This window comes from Biomphalaria glabrata, chromosome 10 (genome assembly GCF_947242115.1).
Source record: "Biomphalaria glabrata chromosome 10, xgBioGlab47.1, whole genome shotgun sequence".
NCBI classification, from domain to species: domain Eukaryota; kingdom Metazoa; phylum Mollusca; class Gastropoda; family Planorbidae; genus Biomphalaria; species Biomphalaria glabrata.
This window is the reverse complement of record NC_074720.1, coordinates 29,369,044-29,389,511: the sequence shown is the minus strand read 5'-3', so window position 1 is coordinate 29,389,511 and position 20,468 is coordinate 29,369,044. Positions and strand designations below refer to the sequence as shown.

At 31.5% G+C, this 20,468-nt stretch overlaps 1 protein-coding gene across 1 annotated transcript in view; it reads left to right on the top strand.

Annotated features, from left to right (window-relative positions):
* LOC106054420 (MAM and LDL-receptor class A domain-containing protein 2-like) overlaps window positions 1–20,468 on the top strand; it is a 124,742-nt gene that overhangs the window by 89,928 nt on the left and 14,346 nt on the right. Inside the window, exons 130-166 of the mRNA XM_056044467.1 lie at window positions 157–320; window positions 643–750; window positions 862–949; window positions 1,540–1,659; window positions 3,403–3,537; window positions 3,629–3,757; window positions 4,067–4,197; window positions 4,310–4,394; window positions 4,542–4,661; window positions 4,763–4,912; window positions 5,041–5,156; window positions 5,269–5,433; window positions 5,596–5,689; window positions 5,818–5,967; window positions 6,075–6,212; window positions 6,925–7,056; window positions 7,193–7,332; window positions 7,441–7,549; window positions 7,882–8,103; window positions 8,250–8,422; window positions 8,529–8,619; window positions 8,712–8,852; window positions 8,968–9,230; window positions 9,639–9,870; window positions 10,545–10,667; window positions 10,827–10,957; window positions 11,273–11,411; window positions 11,511–11,657; window positions 12,132–12,293; window positions 13,697–13,800; window positions 13,912–14,005; window positions 14,182–14,319; window positions 14,909–15,165; window positions 16,921–17,119; window positions 18,719–18,951; window positions 19,242–19,409; window positions 20,114–20,452. Coding sequence (XP_055900442.1) covers window positions 157–320; window positions 643–750; window positions 862–949; window positions 1,540–1,659; window positions 3,403–3,537; window positions 3,629–3,757; window positions 4,067–4,197; window positions 4,310–4,394; window positions 4,542–4,661; window positions 4,763–4,912; window positions 5,041–5,156; window positions 5,269–5,433; window positions 5,596–5,689; window positions 5,818–5,967; window positions 6,075–6,212; window positions 6,925–7,056; window positions 7,193–7,332; window positions 7,441–7,549; window positions 7,882–8,103; window positions 8,250–8,422; window positions 8,529–8,619; window positions 8,712–8,852; window positions 8,968–9,230; window positions 9,639–9,870; window positions 10,545–10,667; window positions 10,827–10,957; window positions 11,273–11,411; window positions 11,511–11,657; window positions 12,132–12,293; window positions 13,697–13,800; window positions 13,912–14,005; window positions 14,182–14,319; window positions 14,909–15,165; window positions 16,921–17,119; window positions 18,719–18,951; window positions 19,242–19,409; window positions 20,114–20,452 — 5,630 coding nt within the window. The remainder of the gene's footprint in view (window positions 1–156; window positions 321–642; window positions 751–861; window positions 950–1,539; window positions 1,660–3,402; window positions 3,538–3,628; window positions 3,758–4,066; window positions 4,198–4,309; window positions 4,395–4,541; window positions 4,662–4,762; window positions 4,913–5,040; window positions 5,157–5,268; window positions 5,434–5,595; window positions 5,690–5,817; window positions 5,968–6,074; window positions 6,213–6,924; window positions 7,057–7,192; window positions 7,333–7,440; window positions 7,550–7,881; window positions 8,104–8,249; window positions 8,423–8,528; window positions 8,620–8,711; window positions 8,853–8,967; window positions 9,231–9,638; window positions 9,871–10,544; window positions 10,668–10,826; window positions 10,958–11,272; window positions 11,412–11,510; window positions 11,658–12,131; window positions 12,294–13,696; window positions 13,801–13,911; window positions 14,006–14,181; window positions 14,320–14,908; window positions 15,166–16,920; window positions 17,120–18,718; window positions 18,952–19,241; window positions 19,410–20,113; window positions 20,453–20,468) is intronic.

Below are 20,468 nucleotides of genomic sequence, written 5' to 3'. Positions count from 1 at the left end.
TTTTTTTTTTTACAAAAACAAACTTTCTAACTTTGTAACTTTCTTTTTAAAAATTGATTCTATTTTTGTCTAGGTCAGTATATTTATTGGAAGTTTAGCGCTTATAAATTTTACTTATTTACTTCTTTGTACATATTGATTCCATGATTTGTCCAGGTCAATACATTTATTTGGAGTCAAGTGCGCCAAGTAAACCTGGAGACGTTGCTGTATTAGATTCACAGATGATACCAGTTATAGCTGACAATGATATGTTTTGTTTCTCTCTCTGGTATTTCATGTATGGAACAGATATTGGATATTTGAATGTAACAATGAAGGTAAAATAAAAATAATGAGAAAAAAGTGGCACTTAATGCAGTCAAATGTTTACTTAATTTCCTTTTTTTTTCAATTGTTTGTCTCAGAAATAGAAAGATGAGTTTATATAAAAGCCCAATGAAAGCTAAGACTGATAATAATTTGTTTTGAAAATAGCAAATGTAAGGAGTGATCCAATGTCAATGTTTTAAAAATGTCACTTAGCCCTATCAGTTTTTTTAAAGCTAATTTTTTTTTAAACCTTATGTTTATAAATAAAATTATTTCTGCTTACAATATTCTTGTAACATTAATTTTTTAAAATGTACTACTTTTGTTCAGACCATTGATGACACATCCGCACAGACCATCTACTCTCTATTTGGACCCCAAGGGCAAAGCTGGAAGCAAGCTCTTATCAATATACCAAAACCTTCAAATACATTCCAGGTATAGACTAATGAAAACAGTGAATTGAAATTTATAAATTTCAAGAAATGTTCATTATTATTTTTGTGTGAATTGTAAAACAACTAACACTCAATGTTTTTATCACTCAAGATTTCTGTGATTGGATCAGTAGGTTCAGGATATCTTAGTGATATAGCCTTGGATGATTTTCTGCTTAACCCTGGATCCTGTCAGGATAGTAGGTTTATTTTTTTTAAAATTAGTCTTTTAATTATAAATACTTTTCAAAATCAACTTGTATATAATGATTTTTAACAGTTCTAGATCTAGAACCTTAAATTTTATGTTTTTTTTTTTTATAACACATAAGTAATTGTTATTATTTTTGTGACCAAATATATTTTTTTTACTAATGCAAAAATAAAAAGCAATTTTTTATTTAAACTTTTTCTAAATGTCTTTTCATTAAGGAAATCTACTAAGATTGTACATTTTTTTTTAAAGCTTACGAAATCTATTCTAATTGTAGGTTAAATCTATTGTAAATAATATTTTTTAAAAACATTGTTAAAAAATATACCTAAACAATTAAAACTCCTTTTTTTTAATTGAAAGATTTGAGATGATTTTATTTCTTATTTGTTGTCTTATATTCAACACAGTTTTATTTGGAATATTTCATAATATAATACTTTTTTCTATTGTTTGCCAAACATTCTCAACAAAATGACCAAATTGACTTCTATAATGTGACTTCATAAATGTTAATGTCTTGGCCTGTACATATCTATATCCTCTTATGTAAAGAAATAATATTTTAACTTCTAGATTCAATAATCAATGGCAACTTTAGCTGTGGAGGAATCAGAAATCAAACTATACCAAACTCTAAAGTTTGTGACTTCATTAGAGATTGCATTGACACTGCCGCAGATGAAAGCAATTGTGGTAAGTAACAAGAATTTAGCTTGTACCATGTGGAACATTTCTGTTTCCATACAAAATACTGGATTCAAGTATGGATAGACATTATTCAATCCAGTGTTAACTAAGAAATAAATCTATGATGCAGTTTATGGTCTCATCTTTTTTTTTTTCCGTTATGTTTCATGACAGAAACATAAAAAAGTGGAAAAGATGAAATCTCGTTGTAACCATTACACTTCTGAAAGCAATCAATGTGCCTCTGTTATTTTGATCATATTTGTGTGCTTTCTTGTATATGATCTAGTAGGTAATTGTATTCTGTCGGGATGCCTAGTAACTATTTAACAAGTCTCTACAACTTATTCACGAAACAATATAGAAGTGAAGCTAGGTGCTGAAACAAATGATGATACATACATATTAAACATAAATGAACAGCAGCACCAGGGACCAAGTTTTTTTTTTTAAGAGAAAGTAGTGAATTAAATGTGACGAAAATAAGGGACTGCACCGACCATGGCCCGAACCAGTGACCCTGGACTCGACAACACTGCCTAGCGATAAAGCACTAAGCGAACTTAACCTCTAGACCATCGGAATGTCCAAAAAACATTCTTCTGGTCCAGAGTCATTTCGCCCTTATGCAAATTACCACCCCAGTGGCCTGGTGCTGCTGTTCATTTATGTTTAATATGTATGTATCATAACTTATTAACAATTATCAAGAAACTTCTATTTGCATCAGCCACACATATTTATACCTTATTAAATAATACTCGACTTCACCACATGGATTTGGGTATATAATTCAAAATAGAACTCACATAAATCAATTCATAGTTGCAATCAATAATATACAAGGTATATAGTAGCAACATACTCATTAACTGGAGAAGTAATAATATTGGAATTCTACTTTATAGTGTTATGGCATGATTATGAACTAGTTATTTGTTTCCTTGAAAGGGAATGTTTGGACTTAGAGGCAATGACGCAACTAGTAAAAACAAAAAGAATAAGATTTTAGGAAGAATAGCGTAAAGTAAACAGAATACTTTGAAGGCTTTAGAGAGAGGCATTTTTTTAGGAACATAGAAATTTAGCTTGACAACATTTGAATGTTCCCTTTGTTATTATTAAATGTCTTGTTTAACATTTACTATAATCGTCGACTATCTTATATTGTTGGCCTTTTGCCTGTGTTATTGGATTTTGTTATTTGGGTGTTACTTCCATTTGATTTATCCGTATTAGACATAGCACAAAAGCGCCTAACAATAACTTTCATTGATAGAGCTTACTTTTTGATATCATTCATTAATATTTAAAAAGCATTTAAACTTTTGGCATCTCTATCACTGATACTTAAATTTACAAGGCTTTGGCATCTTAAAACACAGTTTGGGCATTTAAATCATTTTATTTGTAAATATATAAAGAAAAAGAAATATAGATAAGATTTAGGTAGATATAGATTGTAGTTCTTCTCACCTACCTCAAGAGGAAATTATGACTGGCTGGTAAAGTGATTGGTGCTTCCATTAGTTGACAAGGTTGTTAATTTTATTCTCTATTGCACCTAAGGAAGTAAAAATTTTCAAGAAAATAATCTGTCACTTTTCACCAGTTGAAATAAATGTATCCATCTGATGTCACCCAACTGATAGTTACAAAGATTGTCCATGGTTAGGATAGTAAACCAGTTCAAAGCAGTAATAAAATTCCAATTTCTGATCAATGAATATTTTTGTTCTAAATGTGCAGGAGATTGCTCTTTCCAATATGATTGGTGCAGATATATAGATACCAGTGCTGGGGATTATGAATGGAACAGAGGTTTCAATGGCTCACTCAACACTAACACAGGACCAACCTATGATCACAACAATGATCCCACAGGTACTTACTGAAGTAAACATTTGACATTTGCTGTAGAGTCTTTACCTTTTGTCATACATTTCTCTACTATGTAATTCTTGTTTGTCATTAGGTTACTACTTATATGTAGACAGTGCTCATGGATCATATTCAGATATGGCTGAAATTCAAACAAATTTTAATTTTGGACCATCTTCAGCATCATGTCAAATTCAATTCTATTATCACATGTTTGGTTATGGTAAGTAGAAACTAGAGGGACAGAGTCTGGATTTTTATAATTATCCAACTAATAAACTTATTTTCTTAATATCTTAATAGTATTTTGTTTCTTTTTTTTTCAAGTAGTGATCCTTTTATGCTCACTAAATTTAACAATGAAAAACAAAATCATTTTCAGCTCACATTCCACATCCCACTCATTAGTTTCAAGAAGTCAACCTTTGACAAAATCTTAGCTCTCTAAGGATGGCACTGTACTTGTTACCAGTAGAACATTAATACACTTATCCTTAAATGACAAGGACAGTGCTATTTTTTTCTTTATTAGGCATTGGACGTTTAATGGTTGTCTTAAGAGAATCTCAAGAAGATACCATCATTTTTGAAAAAGTTGGAGATCAGGGAAATAGATGGATCAAAGCCCTGGTAGATGTAGGAAGAGTTGCTGTTCCTTTCAAGGTGCAGTAATTTAGTTCTTGATATATACCAATCTTCATCAGTATAAATCTGCATTTAAAAGACTATCATTAGTTAAAATAAACATTTGTATTGTTTTTCCTGTTGTTGAAAGGTTCTGTTCAGAGCTACTAGAAGTTACAGTGTTAATGGAGATGTTGCTATTGATGATATTACTTTGATCAACTGTGAATATCCAGGTACTAGTTATAGTTTCTAAGCTGCTTTACTGATTAACTTTTTAAGCTACAATAATGTATGAAACACATGTTAATTTAGCTTTTTTTCCAATACTATGATTTTGTATTGTGTCATTTTTTAAATTATTGTTAATTTTTTCCTTGTAGCACCACAAGCAAGTTGCCTTTCTTATCAGTTCACTTGTCAGAGAAAGGCATGCATAGACAACACTCGCATTTGTGACTTCTCTGATGACTGTGGGGACGGCAGTGATGAATTGAATTGTGGTAAGTAATGACAAAGAATCTTAGAGAGAAACTAAATATTAATAAAATAACGTTTCTACATGGTATCAATAAACTGTTTCCATACTCTTTTCTAATCCTAGCTGCTTTTCCACTTCGTACTGACTTTGAGTACAGCTATGGGGCATGGATGCAAGATAAGACAGATGATTTTGATTGGATTCGACAGCAAGGAGCAACAGGGTCAGCAGATACTGGACCAACACGTGATCATACCAGAGGAACAGTAAGAGGTCAGTTTACATTTTTTAAAACGAACTATACAAGGTTTCAGAAAATGTCTGTCAAATGTACAAATAGAGATAAATATTCCTTTTGGAAAATATTATTAAGTGCCTTTTTATTTTGTTTATTTGTTCAGGTCACTATGTCTACATTGAAACCTCATCCCCTAGAGTTCCAGGGCAGAAAGCCAGACTACTAAGTCCTCTAGTGTCTGCTACATCAAGCAAGAAAAGATCTACCTCTTCCTGTCAGGTGATTAAACTATAAAATTCATGAATTCTTTAGAGTTTTATATTACTTGAACAATGCAATACACAAGTGAAACATTATTTACCAATGTATTAACCTTTGCTAATTCTTTCAGATGAGATTTTTCTATCACATGTATGGATCATCCATTGGCCAACTTAATGTTTATACCAGAACAAGTACTAATGGACCTTTGAAAACACTGTTTTCTAAAACGATAAACCAAGGTGACAGGTGGATAAGACAAGATCTGCAACTTTTAGAAACATCTGATTTCCAGGTACTTTAGACATAGATGTGACAGTTTGTTGGCTCTTGGCTGAAACTATTGAACATTTTATTGTAGAACAAAGTATTTACTACATTAATTAGCTTTTGTTTGTGTGTGTTAATCTTTTAATCTTCGTCATCAATCACAATATTTTTATATGCACTATTTCAGATTATAATTGAAGCAGTTGTAGGCTTAAGCTATTTAGGGGACATTGCCGTTGATGATATTTCATTGACAGATGGATGCAAGCTAAGTGCTAATAGTAAGCAAAACATCTTATTCTACAGCCATATTGTTGACAACTTTAACTAAATAAAGTAACATCTGCATTTTATAAGATAAGATAAGAATGATGGGTTTTTTTTATAAACTTGTGTTTGTTTTATTTAGACGTCCTACCTACAGGACTCCCACCTTCCTCAACGTCAATTTCACCTTGTGGATCAAACTTCAGATGTGGTGATGGCAAATGCATTCCACAAAGTTCCGTTTGTAATTATGTCTTGGATTGTAACGATGCATCAGATGAAGTTAACTGTGGTAAGAGCTAGTTACATTTACTTGATTGTATTGACAATCTATATACTATTTGTCAAATTGCTAGCTACTTAAGAGCCTATTAGAACTATTGCTTTTTCTCTTTTAAGGGACATGTAATTTTGAAAGCAATCAATGTGGCTGGACAGACAATAGTGTAGGTATATTTAGATGGATGAATGTCTCCGTTTCTTCTGCCACTGGTCTGTTACCTAAAACAGATTCTACATACTCAGCTACTAATCAAGGTTTGCCCTTTTCTGTTTTTTTCTTTTTCAATCAATTTTAACTCATTTTTGGTCTAATGTTTTAATGGGTGAATTTCAAATGAAATCACAGAAATGCTATTTTTTTGTTACCATTTAAAGATGAGAATTCATACCTATTTATTTTATTCATAGTGCTGTAAGTTTGTTTCCTTTTTTTTTTTTGTAATGCCCAGGAAAGTTCTGAAAAAAAATATTTAGGGCTTTTAGAAATTTAAAGCTAAATTCTCTTCAAACATATTTGACTTAGAACTACAAGATTGTATTTTGTGATACCTTTTTGTTGTTTAAATGAAAAATGACAAAATGTCTAGCCATGTCCAAACTTATGTTTTTGTTCATATGCTCTGTTACTTAAATACTGAAAAAATTATTAATATTAAAATAAATATCTTAAAATGCTAATTAAAATAGAATCAAGAAATAACCTCATAATTTCATTTTATGTACACATCATTCTAAAGGGACAATTATAAAAGAGAATAAACTCATCATAAACTAAAATTATTTTTGTCCATAGTATATATTCATTATTTTTGTCCATAGTGTATATTCACTATTTAAACATATGCCTCAAACAGCTTTTATATCCCATTGGAAGGACAGAAAACTAATTACAGTGTACATATAGAGCTTAGATAACAGAATCCCTATCCTGGCTTGTGACATTCAACTTGCCTTTAATTTATATTAGGTCACTACCTGGCTGTAAGTCAAGGTCCTGGGCTGACTGTAACAGGAGCTGTATTTATATCTCCACCTCTGAGAGCTTCAGGACCAAGTTGTCGTATGGCTTTCTCTTACTACATGAATGGCGTAGGCTCTGGTATAAATACTCTTTGAATTTCTGTTACGAATTAAATGACTTGTATTTCTTTTATTTAAACAAAGGATAAACATTAAGAAAAATCTTCATATTGGTTTTTGACTTACTTGATTGTTTTATTTGATCTTATCTTTAGGTAACCTGGCCATACTCCTTCAGAATTCTATTTATACTGGTACTAATAGAGCTACTACTCTATGGACTGTCAATTCTTTGTCATCTACAACTTGGACTAAATACTCTGTGGACATTGGTCAGCTTCCAGCTGGCTATCAGGTAAACGACAGCATTTGCTTTATCCAAACATTGAAGTTAAAAAGTGTTGCAATAATATAAATTAATTTTTCTTTTTTATTTTGATAAATCTAACTTCTAAATGTACAGATTGTAATCAAGAGCACACCACTAAATGGTTATCAGTATGCTGTAGCCATTGATGACATAGACTTTGTTGGATGCCAACCTAATACAACATTCAACTTAAGCACAACAGGTAATTGCCTTTGTTTTGTATAAGTACTGTTTGATTGCATCACTTAATTTGTTTTACATTAGTTTTGTTCAATCTAGAATGCATCTCTTCATTAGTTTTATATTGGTACTGTCGGATTGCATCCTTTAATATAGATCTATTTTATTTAGATATTGTTCAATTGCATCCTTTTTTGGGTGTTTTTATTGATATTGTTAGATTGGAACCCTGTATTTGTTTTATATAGGTAATGTTAGTTTGGATCCCATTATTTGTTTTATATAGGTAATGTTAGTTTGGATCCCATTATTTGTTTTAGAATGAACTATATATTTCTCTGGTTTCATCCATAGCTCTTGATTGCTCATTTACTGGTGGTGATTTTTGTGGCTACTTTGAGTCCAGAACTGATGATTTTGACTGGACACTCACTAACCATGCTACACCAACTCTAGATACTGGTCCATCTGGTGACCACACCACAGGTCATGACTACTACATTTACATTGAGTCTTCCTCACCACAAAAGTTTGGAGATCGAGCTGTCCTGATCTCTGCACTCATGGCACCTACAAGTAAGGGATACACACTACAATGTTGTAGTTCAAATGTATTTCTCAGTTTATTCTTTCTATAACATTTTGGAATTATTGAAACAATGTTTTGAACAAATTGAAATTGAATAGAATTAAAGATGTCATTAATATCATATTACTTTCAGCTTCCAATATGTGCCTGACCTTTTGGTACCACATGTTTGGTGCTGATATTGACACTCTCAATGTCTACCTTATCAATGGTGCTAACTATTCTCGTATCTGGACAAGATCAGGTTCTCATGGAAATGTGTGGAGGCAAGGACAGGCTCCTGTTTTTTCAACTAAAAATTATCAGGTAAGTTAAAAACATGGCACTTCTCTTAGAGTTTCTTCAGTATGAGTGGTCTCCCTTAAATTTATTCAAATTGTTTCGTTTCATGTTATAATTCTTTATTTTTTAGATTTCCTTTGAAGGTACAGTGGGTCATGGATATGGTGGTGACATTGCATTAGATGATATTTCTGTGGTGAATGGTCCATGCCCACCTCAAGGTTTGTCATTTATGAAATTTATATTTTCTTTGACTTATCAGTTGGTGTTTAGGCTACCTATATCTAATTTTGTGTTGTTCTTTTTCCCCAAGATGTCTGTGATTTTGAAATTGATCTTTGTGGTTATACCAATGTACAAGGAACTGATATATTTGACTGGATTCGATGGGCTAATCAAACTGCTTCAAGTGGCACTGGGCCTTCTACAGATCACACTACTGCTAATGGTTATGGTAAATTGGACTTTGAAGAATTCATACTTTACATTTTAAAAAAAAAAGCGATTTACATTGGAAAAATGTATGTGATTCTTTATTTGAATATATATTTATGAATTTATCTCCACAGGTTATTACATGCATATTGATGCCTCTGGAAGATCAAGTGGAGATAATGCTAAACTACTTGGTCCATTGATAACAGTAACAAATGGTCATTCTCACTGTATCTATTTCTGGTTCCATATGTATGGTGCAGATATTGGTAGCCTTAATGTTTATGCAAGGACACAACACAATGGAGATTTGTTGATCTGGACTAGAAGTGGTCAGCTGGGAGATTACTGGTCACAAGGAAGAGCAACAATTAATGGCTCTCTAGGCACATTCCAAGTAAGATAATCAAAACTTAGAGCATTTATTATGCATCTAGTAATTTGATGATAAGGTATGTTTATCATTCATTTAGTATTGTTCATAGCCTAATATAAATAAGTTTACAGAAGTAGCCACATATCACAATGCAAAGAAAGAAGCTATAGAAAATATAGTAGATACATTTTTATTATTTGAGTTATTATAAACCTTATGCAAAGAAAAAGGCAACTTCTTTACTTACAATTGTAGATTGTCTCTCTAGCAAATATTATCAAATATAAAGCATTGAATGCAATAAAATAAAGACGGATTATTTTGCGTTTGCAATCACTAAATATTAAGATTTAAAATATATGGTATTTTAATTTTTCTGTCTCCACTATATTATATTAATAAAAATAAGCTTTGCTCATATTGTCTCAGGTGGTTTTTGAAGGTGTTGTTGGCAGAGGTTATAGAGGTGACATTGGCCTTGATGATTTGAGACTAGCAGATGGAGTTTGCCCTCACATTGGTAGCTGTGACTTTGAGTATGATATGTGTGGCCTATTTAACAGCTATGGCAATGACAAATTTGACTGGCTGAGAAATGCAGGCCAGACAACTACATCCTTGACAGGACCTCCTGGAGATCATACAACAAACTCTGACCAAGGTATTGTTCTCAATAGCATTGCTTTTTTCTTGCCCAATATTTTGTTCTTCAATGCATTTATAATTTTATAATTTTAAGACAAATACTCAGTTGAAATATTAAAAATGTATGTCTTCTGAAATAGAATATCTGTGGTACTATTTCCATTTTTTTCTTATAAGATTTCAATATAATTTCATGCCATCATGTTGAAAGCTCTTTTTTTACACATGATTTCAAGCTCTTTTTTTTCTTTTCTTTTTGATATGTAACAGTTAACTACTGGTAATGATTTTTGTTAATGTTATATGCTTGTAACCAACACTTTAATATTCTTTTTATCTAATGTCATAGTTGAGGTTGGGGCTTGATACTGTTGTAATTGTAAAGAATAGTAAAAGTAAAAGTTCCCCTTTCCAACGTTGCAATCTGTGTCCCACAGTTAACAAGGGTGTCATGTGGCAATCACAATGACCAACCCCATTTTCCCCCAGGATTCGAACCAAGGACCTCAGTTCAGAAGCCAAGCGCTTTATCGCTCAGCTTCCGCACCTCCTAATTGTAAAGAATAAAGTAAACTATTTAACTAGTCAAGAGTTGTCCCAAATAGATTATTATAATATTGACTTTTATCATATTCATTATCAATTATCAATAATGCAATATTAATATTGTAAAATATTTCTGCGTTGCAGGCTACTACATGTATATTGAATCCAGCAATCAGGCACTTGGGAATAGAGCCTGGCTGTATACAGATTTTATTCCAGCTACTAGAGCTTCCTGCCTTACATTTTGGTATTACATGTATGGTTCAGGTTGGTAGTCATCACCACTTTATTGAGCCTTTATTATTAGAATATTCATTTAGAAGAAACACCCTGTTATTAAATGTACAAAATTAAGACAGTATCTTTAAATTATTATTCATTTTTTGTTGGAACATAGAAATTTTATCATATTTTTTTTATTTTTAGATGTTGGAACATTAAGAGTATATCTGACCCAGTCTAACAATGTGTCCAACGTTCTTTGGCAACTTTCTGGTAATCAGGGAGCAGAGTGGAAACCAGTACAATTAGCTTTGTCTAGTCCTGTAGATTATCAGGTCAGTAAGAACATGTTGTCTTACAATAAATAGATTTGGACAGTATTAGCTTTTTAAAGCCATGGTCTTGATAGTTTGGTTTGTTTACAATGATGTCTTACCACATTTATATTTCTTACATAATAAAACAGGACATGTATCAGCAAACATGATTTAATAAAAATGCTTAGTATTTTTCTTATTTTCTGGATAAGAGAAGAAGACCAGGCTTTAAAGGTGGCTTCATAAAGTTAAATATTTAATAAACTAGACACTAATTAAGATTGCATTAGTTTAAATCTTTATCCATCTGAAATTATTTTTTTATTTTTGAAGATCGTATTTGATGGTGAAGAAGGCAGTGGTTACCTAGGAGACATTGCTATAGATGATTTGCTGGTCACTGATGGTGTTTGTGTCAACCTTACAACACCATCCCCAACAGATGTTACTGGGGCCTCAACAGTGACTTATGGTATGATCTGTAGCTGATATAATTTAATTTTTTTTTGTTGTTAATAGTCTATTTTAAAATTTGTGAAAATATTAATCCCTACTTTCTATTCAATGATAGCTCCAAGTCAGTGGGATTGTAACTTTGATGCAAATAATATCTGTTCATGGCACCAAGATACAACAGATAAATTTGACTGGTCTGTCCATATGGGAGCAACAGACTCTTATAACACTGGACCTACTGCTGACCACACTTCTGGCCATGGTCAGTTTTTTATTTAATCTACATATTTAACTTTCTAACAGACATTAACAGTGCCATTCTTAGTTAATATGATTAGTATTTTGATACCTGTTAAAAGATTTTTCAAAACAAATTTGATTATAATCCAACTTTTTTTATATTGAAGACTAAATATGCTACAGAACTTTGTAGAGAAAAAAAGAATTAATGCACTCTAAAGAAAACTGTTGATGTTTTTTGCCATTTTATTTTTGCTTGAGTGAAAAGTTTATTAATAAGCAAAATAAAAACAAATGTTTGCTAATAAAAATAGCTTTTTAATTCAAACATTTATATAACTCCTAATTATCTTCTTTTTTTTTTAAGGAAAATCTGTAATTTATATGCTAGGTAGATCCTCTGTTCAGATAATTAATGCTTCAATACAGAGAGAAGTTACAGTACCGGTACTTTCTTATTCTGTAAGCTAACCAGCTGTATCTTGTATTTTTTTAGGTTATTACATTTACACAGAAAGTTCCGGCAGGTTTACCAATGATACTGCAAGAATTTATAGTGACATCATTCCTTTGACACCAGGAGGGGTGTGTGTCAAATTTTGGTATAACATGTATGGCAGTGATACTGGAACTTTAAATCTGTATGCTAAACAAGGAGGCAAGTTACTCAGCTGACTTTATATTTATATATATATATATTATAATTTATAAATGAAATATCTAAAATTTGGCTGAGAACTGGGCAGCCAAAACAGGCAATGGTGTTTCATTTATAATACTGTGAATATGCTGGAGAAAAGTTCAATCTCTTCTAGAATTAGGGAAGTGGCTGCAGGCCAGTTAATCAAAAAGGCATGGAGCATTTGGACAAATTTGTATGAAAACAACAAACTAACATGTTTTTATGGGTCTGTACAACTTAAATCTTTGAGAATAGTCCAAACTTTGGCAGAAAAAAAAAAAAACATAAATATTTGAGAGTTTTAGGTTAATTAGGCTTTCATTAAAAAAAAAGAGGCCAATAATGAGACCAATTTATCTCTTGTTAAAAAAAAAAAAAAAAAAAAAAAATACATCAAAGCATAAGAAATTCTTTTGAGAAGTAAAATGGGAGGTTTTAGGAGTAAAAAAAAAAAAGTATTTAATTAGCTAGATTGCTTCAAAGCAGAAAAATCACAAAAAAATATATATTTATCTTTAAACAACTGACAAAATACTCAGGAATGGAAACAGAAAGAACATTTTCCATCAAAGCTCAAATCTCATTATGATAAAGAAACTGAAGTTAGCTAACATGTTATTTCAAAAAAATAATTAAAACAATAAAACTACTTAGCTTAATCTCTGTAAATTGGTTATAATAAACAAAAAGCTCTTAAAGAAATCCTGTATTGATGATGTATTAAAAAAAAATGAAGTAATGTATCTGAGTTCATTAAAAGAAACTTTTACCAATCTAAAGTTTAATTGCTATTAACTTTAGACCAAACTTTAGAAAATGTATTTTCTGTTTGAGAGCCCTAAAATCAAAATTATTTTAAAAGACACCAGAAGAGAGTTTAATGAATAGTGATGTAATTTCAACAACAGTTACAGGATTGATGACACAATTGACAAAGTCTAGATAAAATCCATGATGGAAGATTAATAAGTAAAGTAGCAATTATAAATAAAGTAGCAATAGCATATAATGAGATTGGACCAAAAGCGCTCTGAGCATGCTATAAGCATGAAAGTAGCGCTATACAAAAGCTATAATATATATAAAACATTAAATTGAAAGTTATAAAAACTAAGAAAGATAAAAATAAATTTAGGTTTAATAAAACATTATATTTCTTATTCCATATGCTAGGACAAACTCTAATAAGAGCACATTCCTACCTAAGTGTTTTGAGCATTTAAATGTTTGCCCGCTTCAGCCTTAAATGAATTTCAGTTCAAATCTCTAATTAACATGAATGAATAGAATAACACATTGATATGTATAAGGTGTAAGAAACTTTTCAAGATTAAGTAGTCATATATTACGATGCTAACATTATGCAACAATGTGTGTAGGAAATCTTGGTCCTGTTATATGGAGAAGAATAGGGGAACAAGGTCAGGCTTGGAAATCTGGTTACGCTCACATCATACAGGGTAATGGCACTAATCAAATACAGGTAACGCATTATTACAAGGATATTTTTACAAGTATTAAATTCAATTTTATGCTAACACATATTAGCTTTAATTACGTTCTACTAATCATTATGCTCTTTTTTTTTAAACAGTTGGTCTTTGAAGGGGTCCTAACTGCTGGTTATATGGGTGATATGGCTCTCGATGATATAACCGTGAGCTCTGGATCTTGTATGGAATATGGTGGTATGTTTTTTTTTTAGCATTTCAAAATGATCAGACTATAAAATACAAGATAATATTTTTAATGAGAAATTTATTTTGAAAACTAATAATGAATGTAATGGAATTTAATCTTTTGTGAAGGAATGTCTATAACTTTAAATATGAGATAATGAAATCTTTTCTACGTCATCATCTAGGTGATTGTGATTTTGAGTCAGCTGATTTGTGTGAATTCACTCAAGATAAAACTGATGACTTTGATTGGACTAGGAATCAAGGCACTATAAACACTTACACTGGTCCTACTATTGATCATACTTATGGAACAAAGTTTGGTCAGTATGACTTTGTTGTACTTTAGTTCACACTAATATTAACATTTAAAAAAAAATGTTTCTACACAATAATTTTGTTATAAATGACAATCGACTGCCTACAGATAAATGAGAAAGTAATGATGATAATCATAATATCTATGATGTACAGCACTTTACTTGGTTAAACCTGCATTTCTTAAAGTAATTAACACTAATAATTTATCTTAGGGAATAAAGAGAAAGGAGCCGCATTAGCCTTATTCCAAATTTAAAAAAATACATCATATATTGTAATAGTTCTTTCAAGAGGTTTGTAAAAAAGATAGCCTACTCGTCTTTAAAATTGCCATCATTTACTTATTATCCTTGTCAAACAAACTCTGACGTTACAATTATGTTGTCTTCATACATTTGGCTTAAAGAAAGATATACTGGGCTTTTTCAATCTCTACTTAAACTCTTGAAGGTCTTAGGCATTATTTTGAAAATTATCATTCAACCTCCTAGGGAGTTACGCCTACAAGTTGAGAACCACTGATCAACAGTAATAGGATTTTTTAAAAACTATTTTTTTTGCTTTCATTGACAACCTATTGTTTGTCTTCAGGTTACTACATGGTCACAAAGTATAACTATACATTGAGAACTGGTCAAAAGGCCAGGCTAATTAGTGCTACACTAAAAGCAACAAATGCCCAGTGCTTGACTTTCTATTATCATATGTTTGGTGCCAATATGGGAACGCTGAATCTTTATACTAAGAGCTTTGGAAGACTATCTAGTGCCATCTGGACAACGAGTGGTCAACAGTTGAACTTATGGCTTCCAGCTCAAGTTACATTAAGCAGTTCAACAGATTTCCAGGTGATACCTTCATTTTCTATTTTACTAGTTTGAATTTAAACCTATTTCTAATCTTATGTTAATGCTATGTCAATGATAGCTTAATGAATTTCTGAGTTTGTGTAAAAATCAAACATCTTGAGTTTGAAATCTGAAAGACATTGGAATTTTAAATTCAGAATTTATGTCTACTGGTATTACTTTGAAAAATCAGCTTTCATGTAGACCTCCTAACACTCAAAATAATATTAGCTATTAGTAAAAGGTTTACTTTACATTTAGTCCATCCAAAGATTGCATATCAAAAGTAACTTTACATACCTTTATTAGTATTTTAATTTGTTCTCAGAATTTACGAGCACACAATAGTTCCAATAACAAGACAATGGAGAAGATTGCCTAATGTTTCTGTGTGCATTTTGTATAAACAAAAAAAAAATTGTGACACTTAATCAAATTCCTTTATCTTCATGTGAGCAGGTCAGGCAGGCGCAAGTGGATAAGACCTATTCTCTGCTCAACATTAAATTCTATCTAACAGTAGGCAGATGTTTGCGCTACTGGGTGGACTCAATCTGTGCACCTCGGTATGGTGACCAATGGGCTAGAGTCACCTAAGTAACCAGACAACTAACTATACTAACTTAACTAAGTGAAAACAAGATAACAAACTTTAGTTTACGATAAATAAAACAAAAAGAAACTTTATTTACATACAAAAATAAATCAATAATAAAATATAATATATACACTAACTTGACTAATCACTACTACTGAACCCATCAACTAACTAAAACCCTCTAAATCTACACCACTACAAACACTAACAAACTAACCAAACCAACTATCTAACTAAATCACTACAACTAATACCCTAGACCTAGATCGACAAACAAACTACAATAAACTAGTCTAGATCTACAAAATTCTACTACTACAACCAACCCATAACTACAACTAAAGCAAGAACATCTTAGCCATAGTACACTTACTATTAGTATTCACTAAGAACAGAAACAGACTATAACTTATTATTAACTTATAACTAAACCACTAATAAGGCAACACTACAGAAACAAAATAACACTAGCTCCCCTAGAATTAGAATAGATTTACAACAGCAGTTATAAGCAGCAGCTATTTCAGCAGAGTAATTGCAGCAACCAAAAGCAGTGTAATTGCAGCAGCTAAAGCAGTAACAATAGCAGGCCGTCCCAGGTACAGGAATAAAAATATAATTAGACGACAGACCACAAAGATCTTCGGCTGTCACACAGACAGATATGGTACTGACCACTGGTCAAATGTACACTCAACTGTTTTAAGAGAGCATGTAGTAAATAACTTTTATACTATCCCGCACTAACCTATATAAATATGCGGAAGTACAATTATAAAATCTGACACTAACCTATAAAAATAAAATATATAAAAATAGATCTAACATATACAACAAAAATACATTTAAAAAATAGCTAAAATTGCATATAAAACTAGCTCTGGGAGCGCAAGCTCACATTCAGTTTCATCATGTTCCTTCCAATATATTTTGCAAAAATATTGCACATATAAGTAAATTGAATGCAAACAAAAATATCAAATTTAATTTGTTTGTTGTTGTATTATACTAATAAAACTAATTTACAGAATTACCTGAAGACCTTTGAGCTAGAAATCCAAAATAACTTTCTTTTCATAAAATAAAAAGAATATTGGAGCTTTATTGGACCTAAAAGAAGAGTTGAAAGTTTTTTAAAATTATTTCTTTCTATTTAGCTTGTGTTTGAAGGTGTCATGGGTTTCCAATCAACTGACATGGCTATAGATGATATATCTTTCAAACCTGGACCTTGTAAGCCAGCAGCCACTTGTGACTTTGAAGATGGTCCATGCCTTTTCTTTAATACACCAACTGGAGATGACTTTGATTGGGAAATACATACAGGATTTGATCATACACTTAAAACATATAATGGTAAGATGATTCTGATTAACATATAACTACATTTGTTCCTATAACCCTTAATCATTATTTTTTCTAAAATAAATTATATACCCATAACAACAATAGAGGATCTCTGCTTGATACATAAATCCTCTACCACTGAGCCTGCTTCCCACAAATAAAGTCTCAAGTTATTTCTCCTGCTAGAAACAGGGGTAGTAAATTTAAACTACATAGAATGACTTTTCTTTCTCCCAAATTATTTCAAAAACTTACATCTAGTTTGATTCCTCAGATTTATTCATCTTTCATCTCCATCTTAAGGCTTGACTCTTGAACAAGTGCATAATGTAGGATTTCAGACCTTGAGAAATCCTCAAGTTAACAAGGGTGTCTTTGGCTTTTCTTTTTCTCAACTAATGTCAGGTATCCATTTGAGCTGGGTGGACTCAGCGGTGCCCTAAAGATACCAAAATTTAAAGTCCCAGTCTCACCAGGATTCAAACCTGGGACCCCTCAGTTTGGAAGCCAAGTGGCCAAGTGCTTTAACACTCAGCCACTAAGTCTCTACTGCAAGCTCAAATAATGTTAGCATATTATGAATTGTATATGTATAAAGAAAAATCTCAACATGAAAACATTTTCAAAAGCAATATGAAATGAAATGTTAATGTGTTATTTTAAAACTTCAAAGATGTTACCTATATTTATTGTGTTATATGCATTATTCTGAGACTCATCAGACCATTCTTTGATAATCTTTCATTTGGGTTCTGCTGTGACACTCTTTAGGCCATTCTATGATAATCTTTGGATTGGGTTACTCTATTACAATTCTTTGATAATCTTTGATTTGGGTTCAGCTATGATATTCTTTAGGCAATTCTATGATAATCTTTGGATTGGGTTACTCTATGACAATTCTTAGATAATCTTTGAGTTGGGTTACTCTATGACACTTTTTAGGTCATTCTATTATAATCTTTGGATTGGATTACTTTATGACAATTCTTTGATAATCTTTGGGTTGTGCTACTCTATGACAATCTTAAGGTCATTCTTTGATAATCTTTGGGTTAGGTTAATTTTTGACAATGATTAGGTCATGTTATGATAATCTTTGGGTTACTTTATGACAATGATTAGGTCATGTTATGCTAATCTTTGGGTTACTTTATGACAATGATTAGGTCATGTTATGCTAATCTTTGGGTTGCTCTATGACAATGATTAGGTCTTGTTATGCTAATCTTTGTGTTACTCTATGACAATGATTAGGTCATGTTATGCAAATTTTGGGTTACTCTATGGCAATGATTAGATCATATTATGTTAATCTTTGTGTTACTCTATGACAATGATTAGGTCTTGTTATGCTAATCTTTGGGTTACTCTATGACAATGATTAGGTCTTGTTATGCTAATCTTTGGGTTACTCTATGACAATGATTAGGTCATTGTATGCTAATCTTTGGGTTACTTAATGACAATGATTATTTTATTCTATGATAATCTTTGAGTTATTTAATGACAATGATTAGGTCATTCTATGCTAATCTTTGGGTTACTTAATGCCAATGATTAGGTCATTCTATGATAATCTTTGGGTTACTTAATGACACTGATTAGGTCATGTTATGATGTTGGATGGCACCAAGAAAACAATGGGACAAAAAGCCAGACTACTTAGCCAAGTTCTACCACCAACTCCAGCCTCTTGCTTTAGCTTCTACTCCAAGTTAAACCAGATCAATGGTGGTACATTGGTGGTCTATAAGGACAGCAATATCTCTGGAAGCAGTAACTACCAAAATCTCTATACACTGACAGCTCCTCCAAATCCTGACTGGAGATTAGCACAAGTATGTTATCAGTAATATAAGCTTTCTTCAGAATCTAGCTCAATCTATTTAACATTGCTAACTTACTGTTTATATTTAATTCATGATAATACAAATATGAAATATATTTTAAAGCTTAGACATAAAAGACTTTTTTTTTTCATTTTACTTAAAGAAGTAGGGAAATTTGGACTAATTGATTTTTTACATATTCCAAAAAAGAATCATTTCAAAAGTCCAAATCTAGAATAACATATTATGTTTGTTAAACTAACAAGTAATCAAATCAATTAACTTTTTTTTTTCCACAGATGGATATCACATCCACCAATCCTTATATGATTATAATTGAAGGTGACATAGCAGATCCACTACAGAGCACTATGTATATAGATGATGTAACATTAACAGATGGTCATTGTGTGAAAGCACCAGAGACTTTTACTTGTGGAAATGGAACAAACATACAAACAAACAGAGTAAACACAAGTTTTGAATTGAAACTTACAAAAACAAAACATTCCATTATTTACCTAGATTCATTTCTCAACACCTTGTTCGCAAGCTAGTACAAAAATTGATTAGCTGAAGTACTAGATGACAACTGAATAGTTAACTTGGATAAATCTGGAGTTAACTTGTGTGGTGAAAGTCTTTCTAAAACATCTTAATAATGTAAAGTTTTGTTCTTTTATTTTGATGACATCTCTGAGGGGAATTCTTTTTGATTTCTTTTTAGTCCTTGATTTGTTGGTTCTCACACATACAGAAACAATAAGTTGTTAAATAGATGCACCTATTTACACATATTTATTTCAATAGAAGCGTCTAGATAGATGCACCTATTTACACATATTTATTTCAATAGAAGCGTCTAGATAGATGCACCTATTTACACATATTTATTTCAATAGAAGCGTCTAGATAGATGCACCTATTTACACATATTTATTTCAATAGAAGCGTCTAGATAGATGCACCTATTTACACATATTTATTTCAATAGAAGCGTCTAGTGTAGTTTGCAATCTCTGCGCTCAAAATATCTGTTTGTTGTCAAGATTGCTATTAGGATATTTAATAAATAAAACTAAACTGTTCTTTTTTATTGAACATCTACTCAACTTGTGATATTGTTTTAGTTAAACCTGCTTCTTAACGGGCCATTTGTTTTAATCCCAAGGTGTGTGACTTCCATCAAGACTGCAACAATAATGCTGATGAATCTCATTGTGGTGCTTGCACATTTGAATCTGATTTGTGTGGCTTTGTAGATCTGAGTAAAGGATCTTTTGTTTGGAGACAGGCTACTGATGCTGATGCCACAGACGTTGTTGATAGAATTGGTGCTGACCACACTACTTCAACCACCAATGGTCACTTTTTATATGTCACTGGACAAAGAGGGTTAGCTAACACTGATGCCACTTTGATAAGTCCACTGCTTCAACCAACATTTGGAACTTGCCAATTCCAATTTTTTTACAAGAGATATGATGCCAAACTGCAGGTCTATGTCCAGGTAATTATAAGTTCTA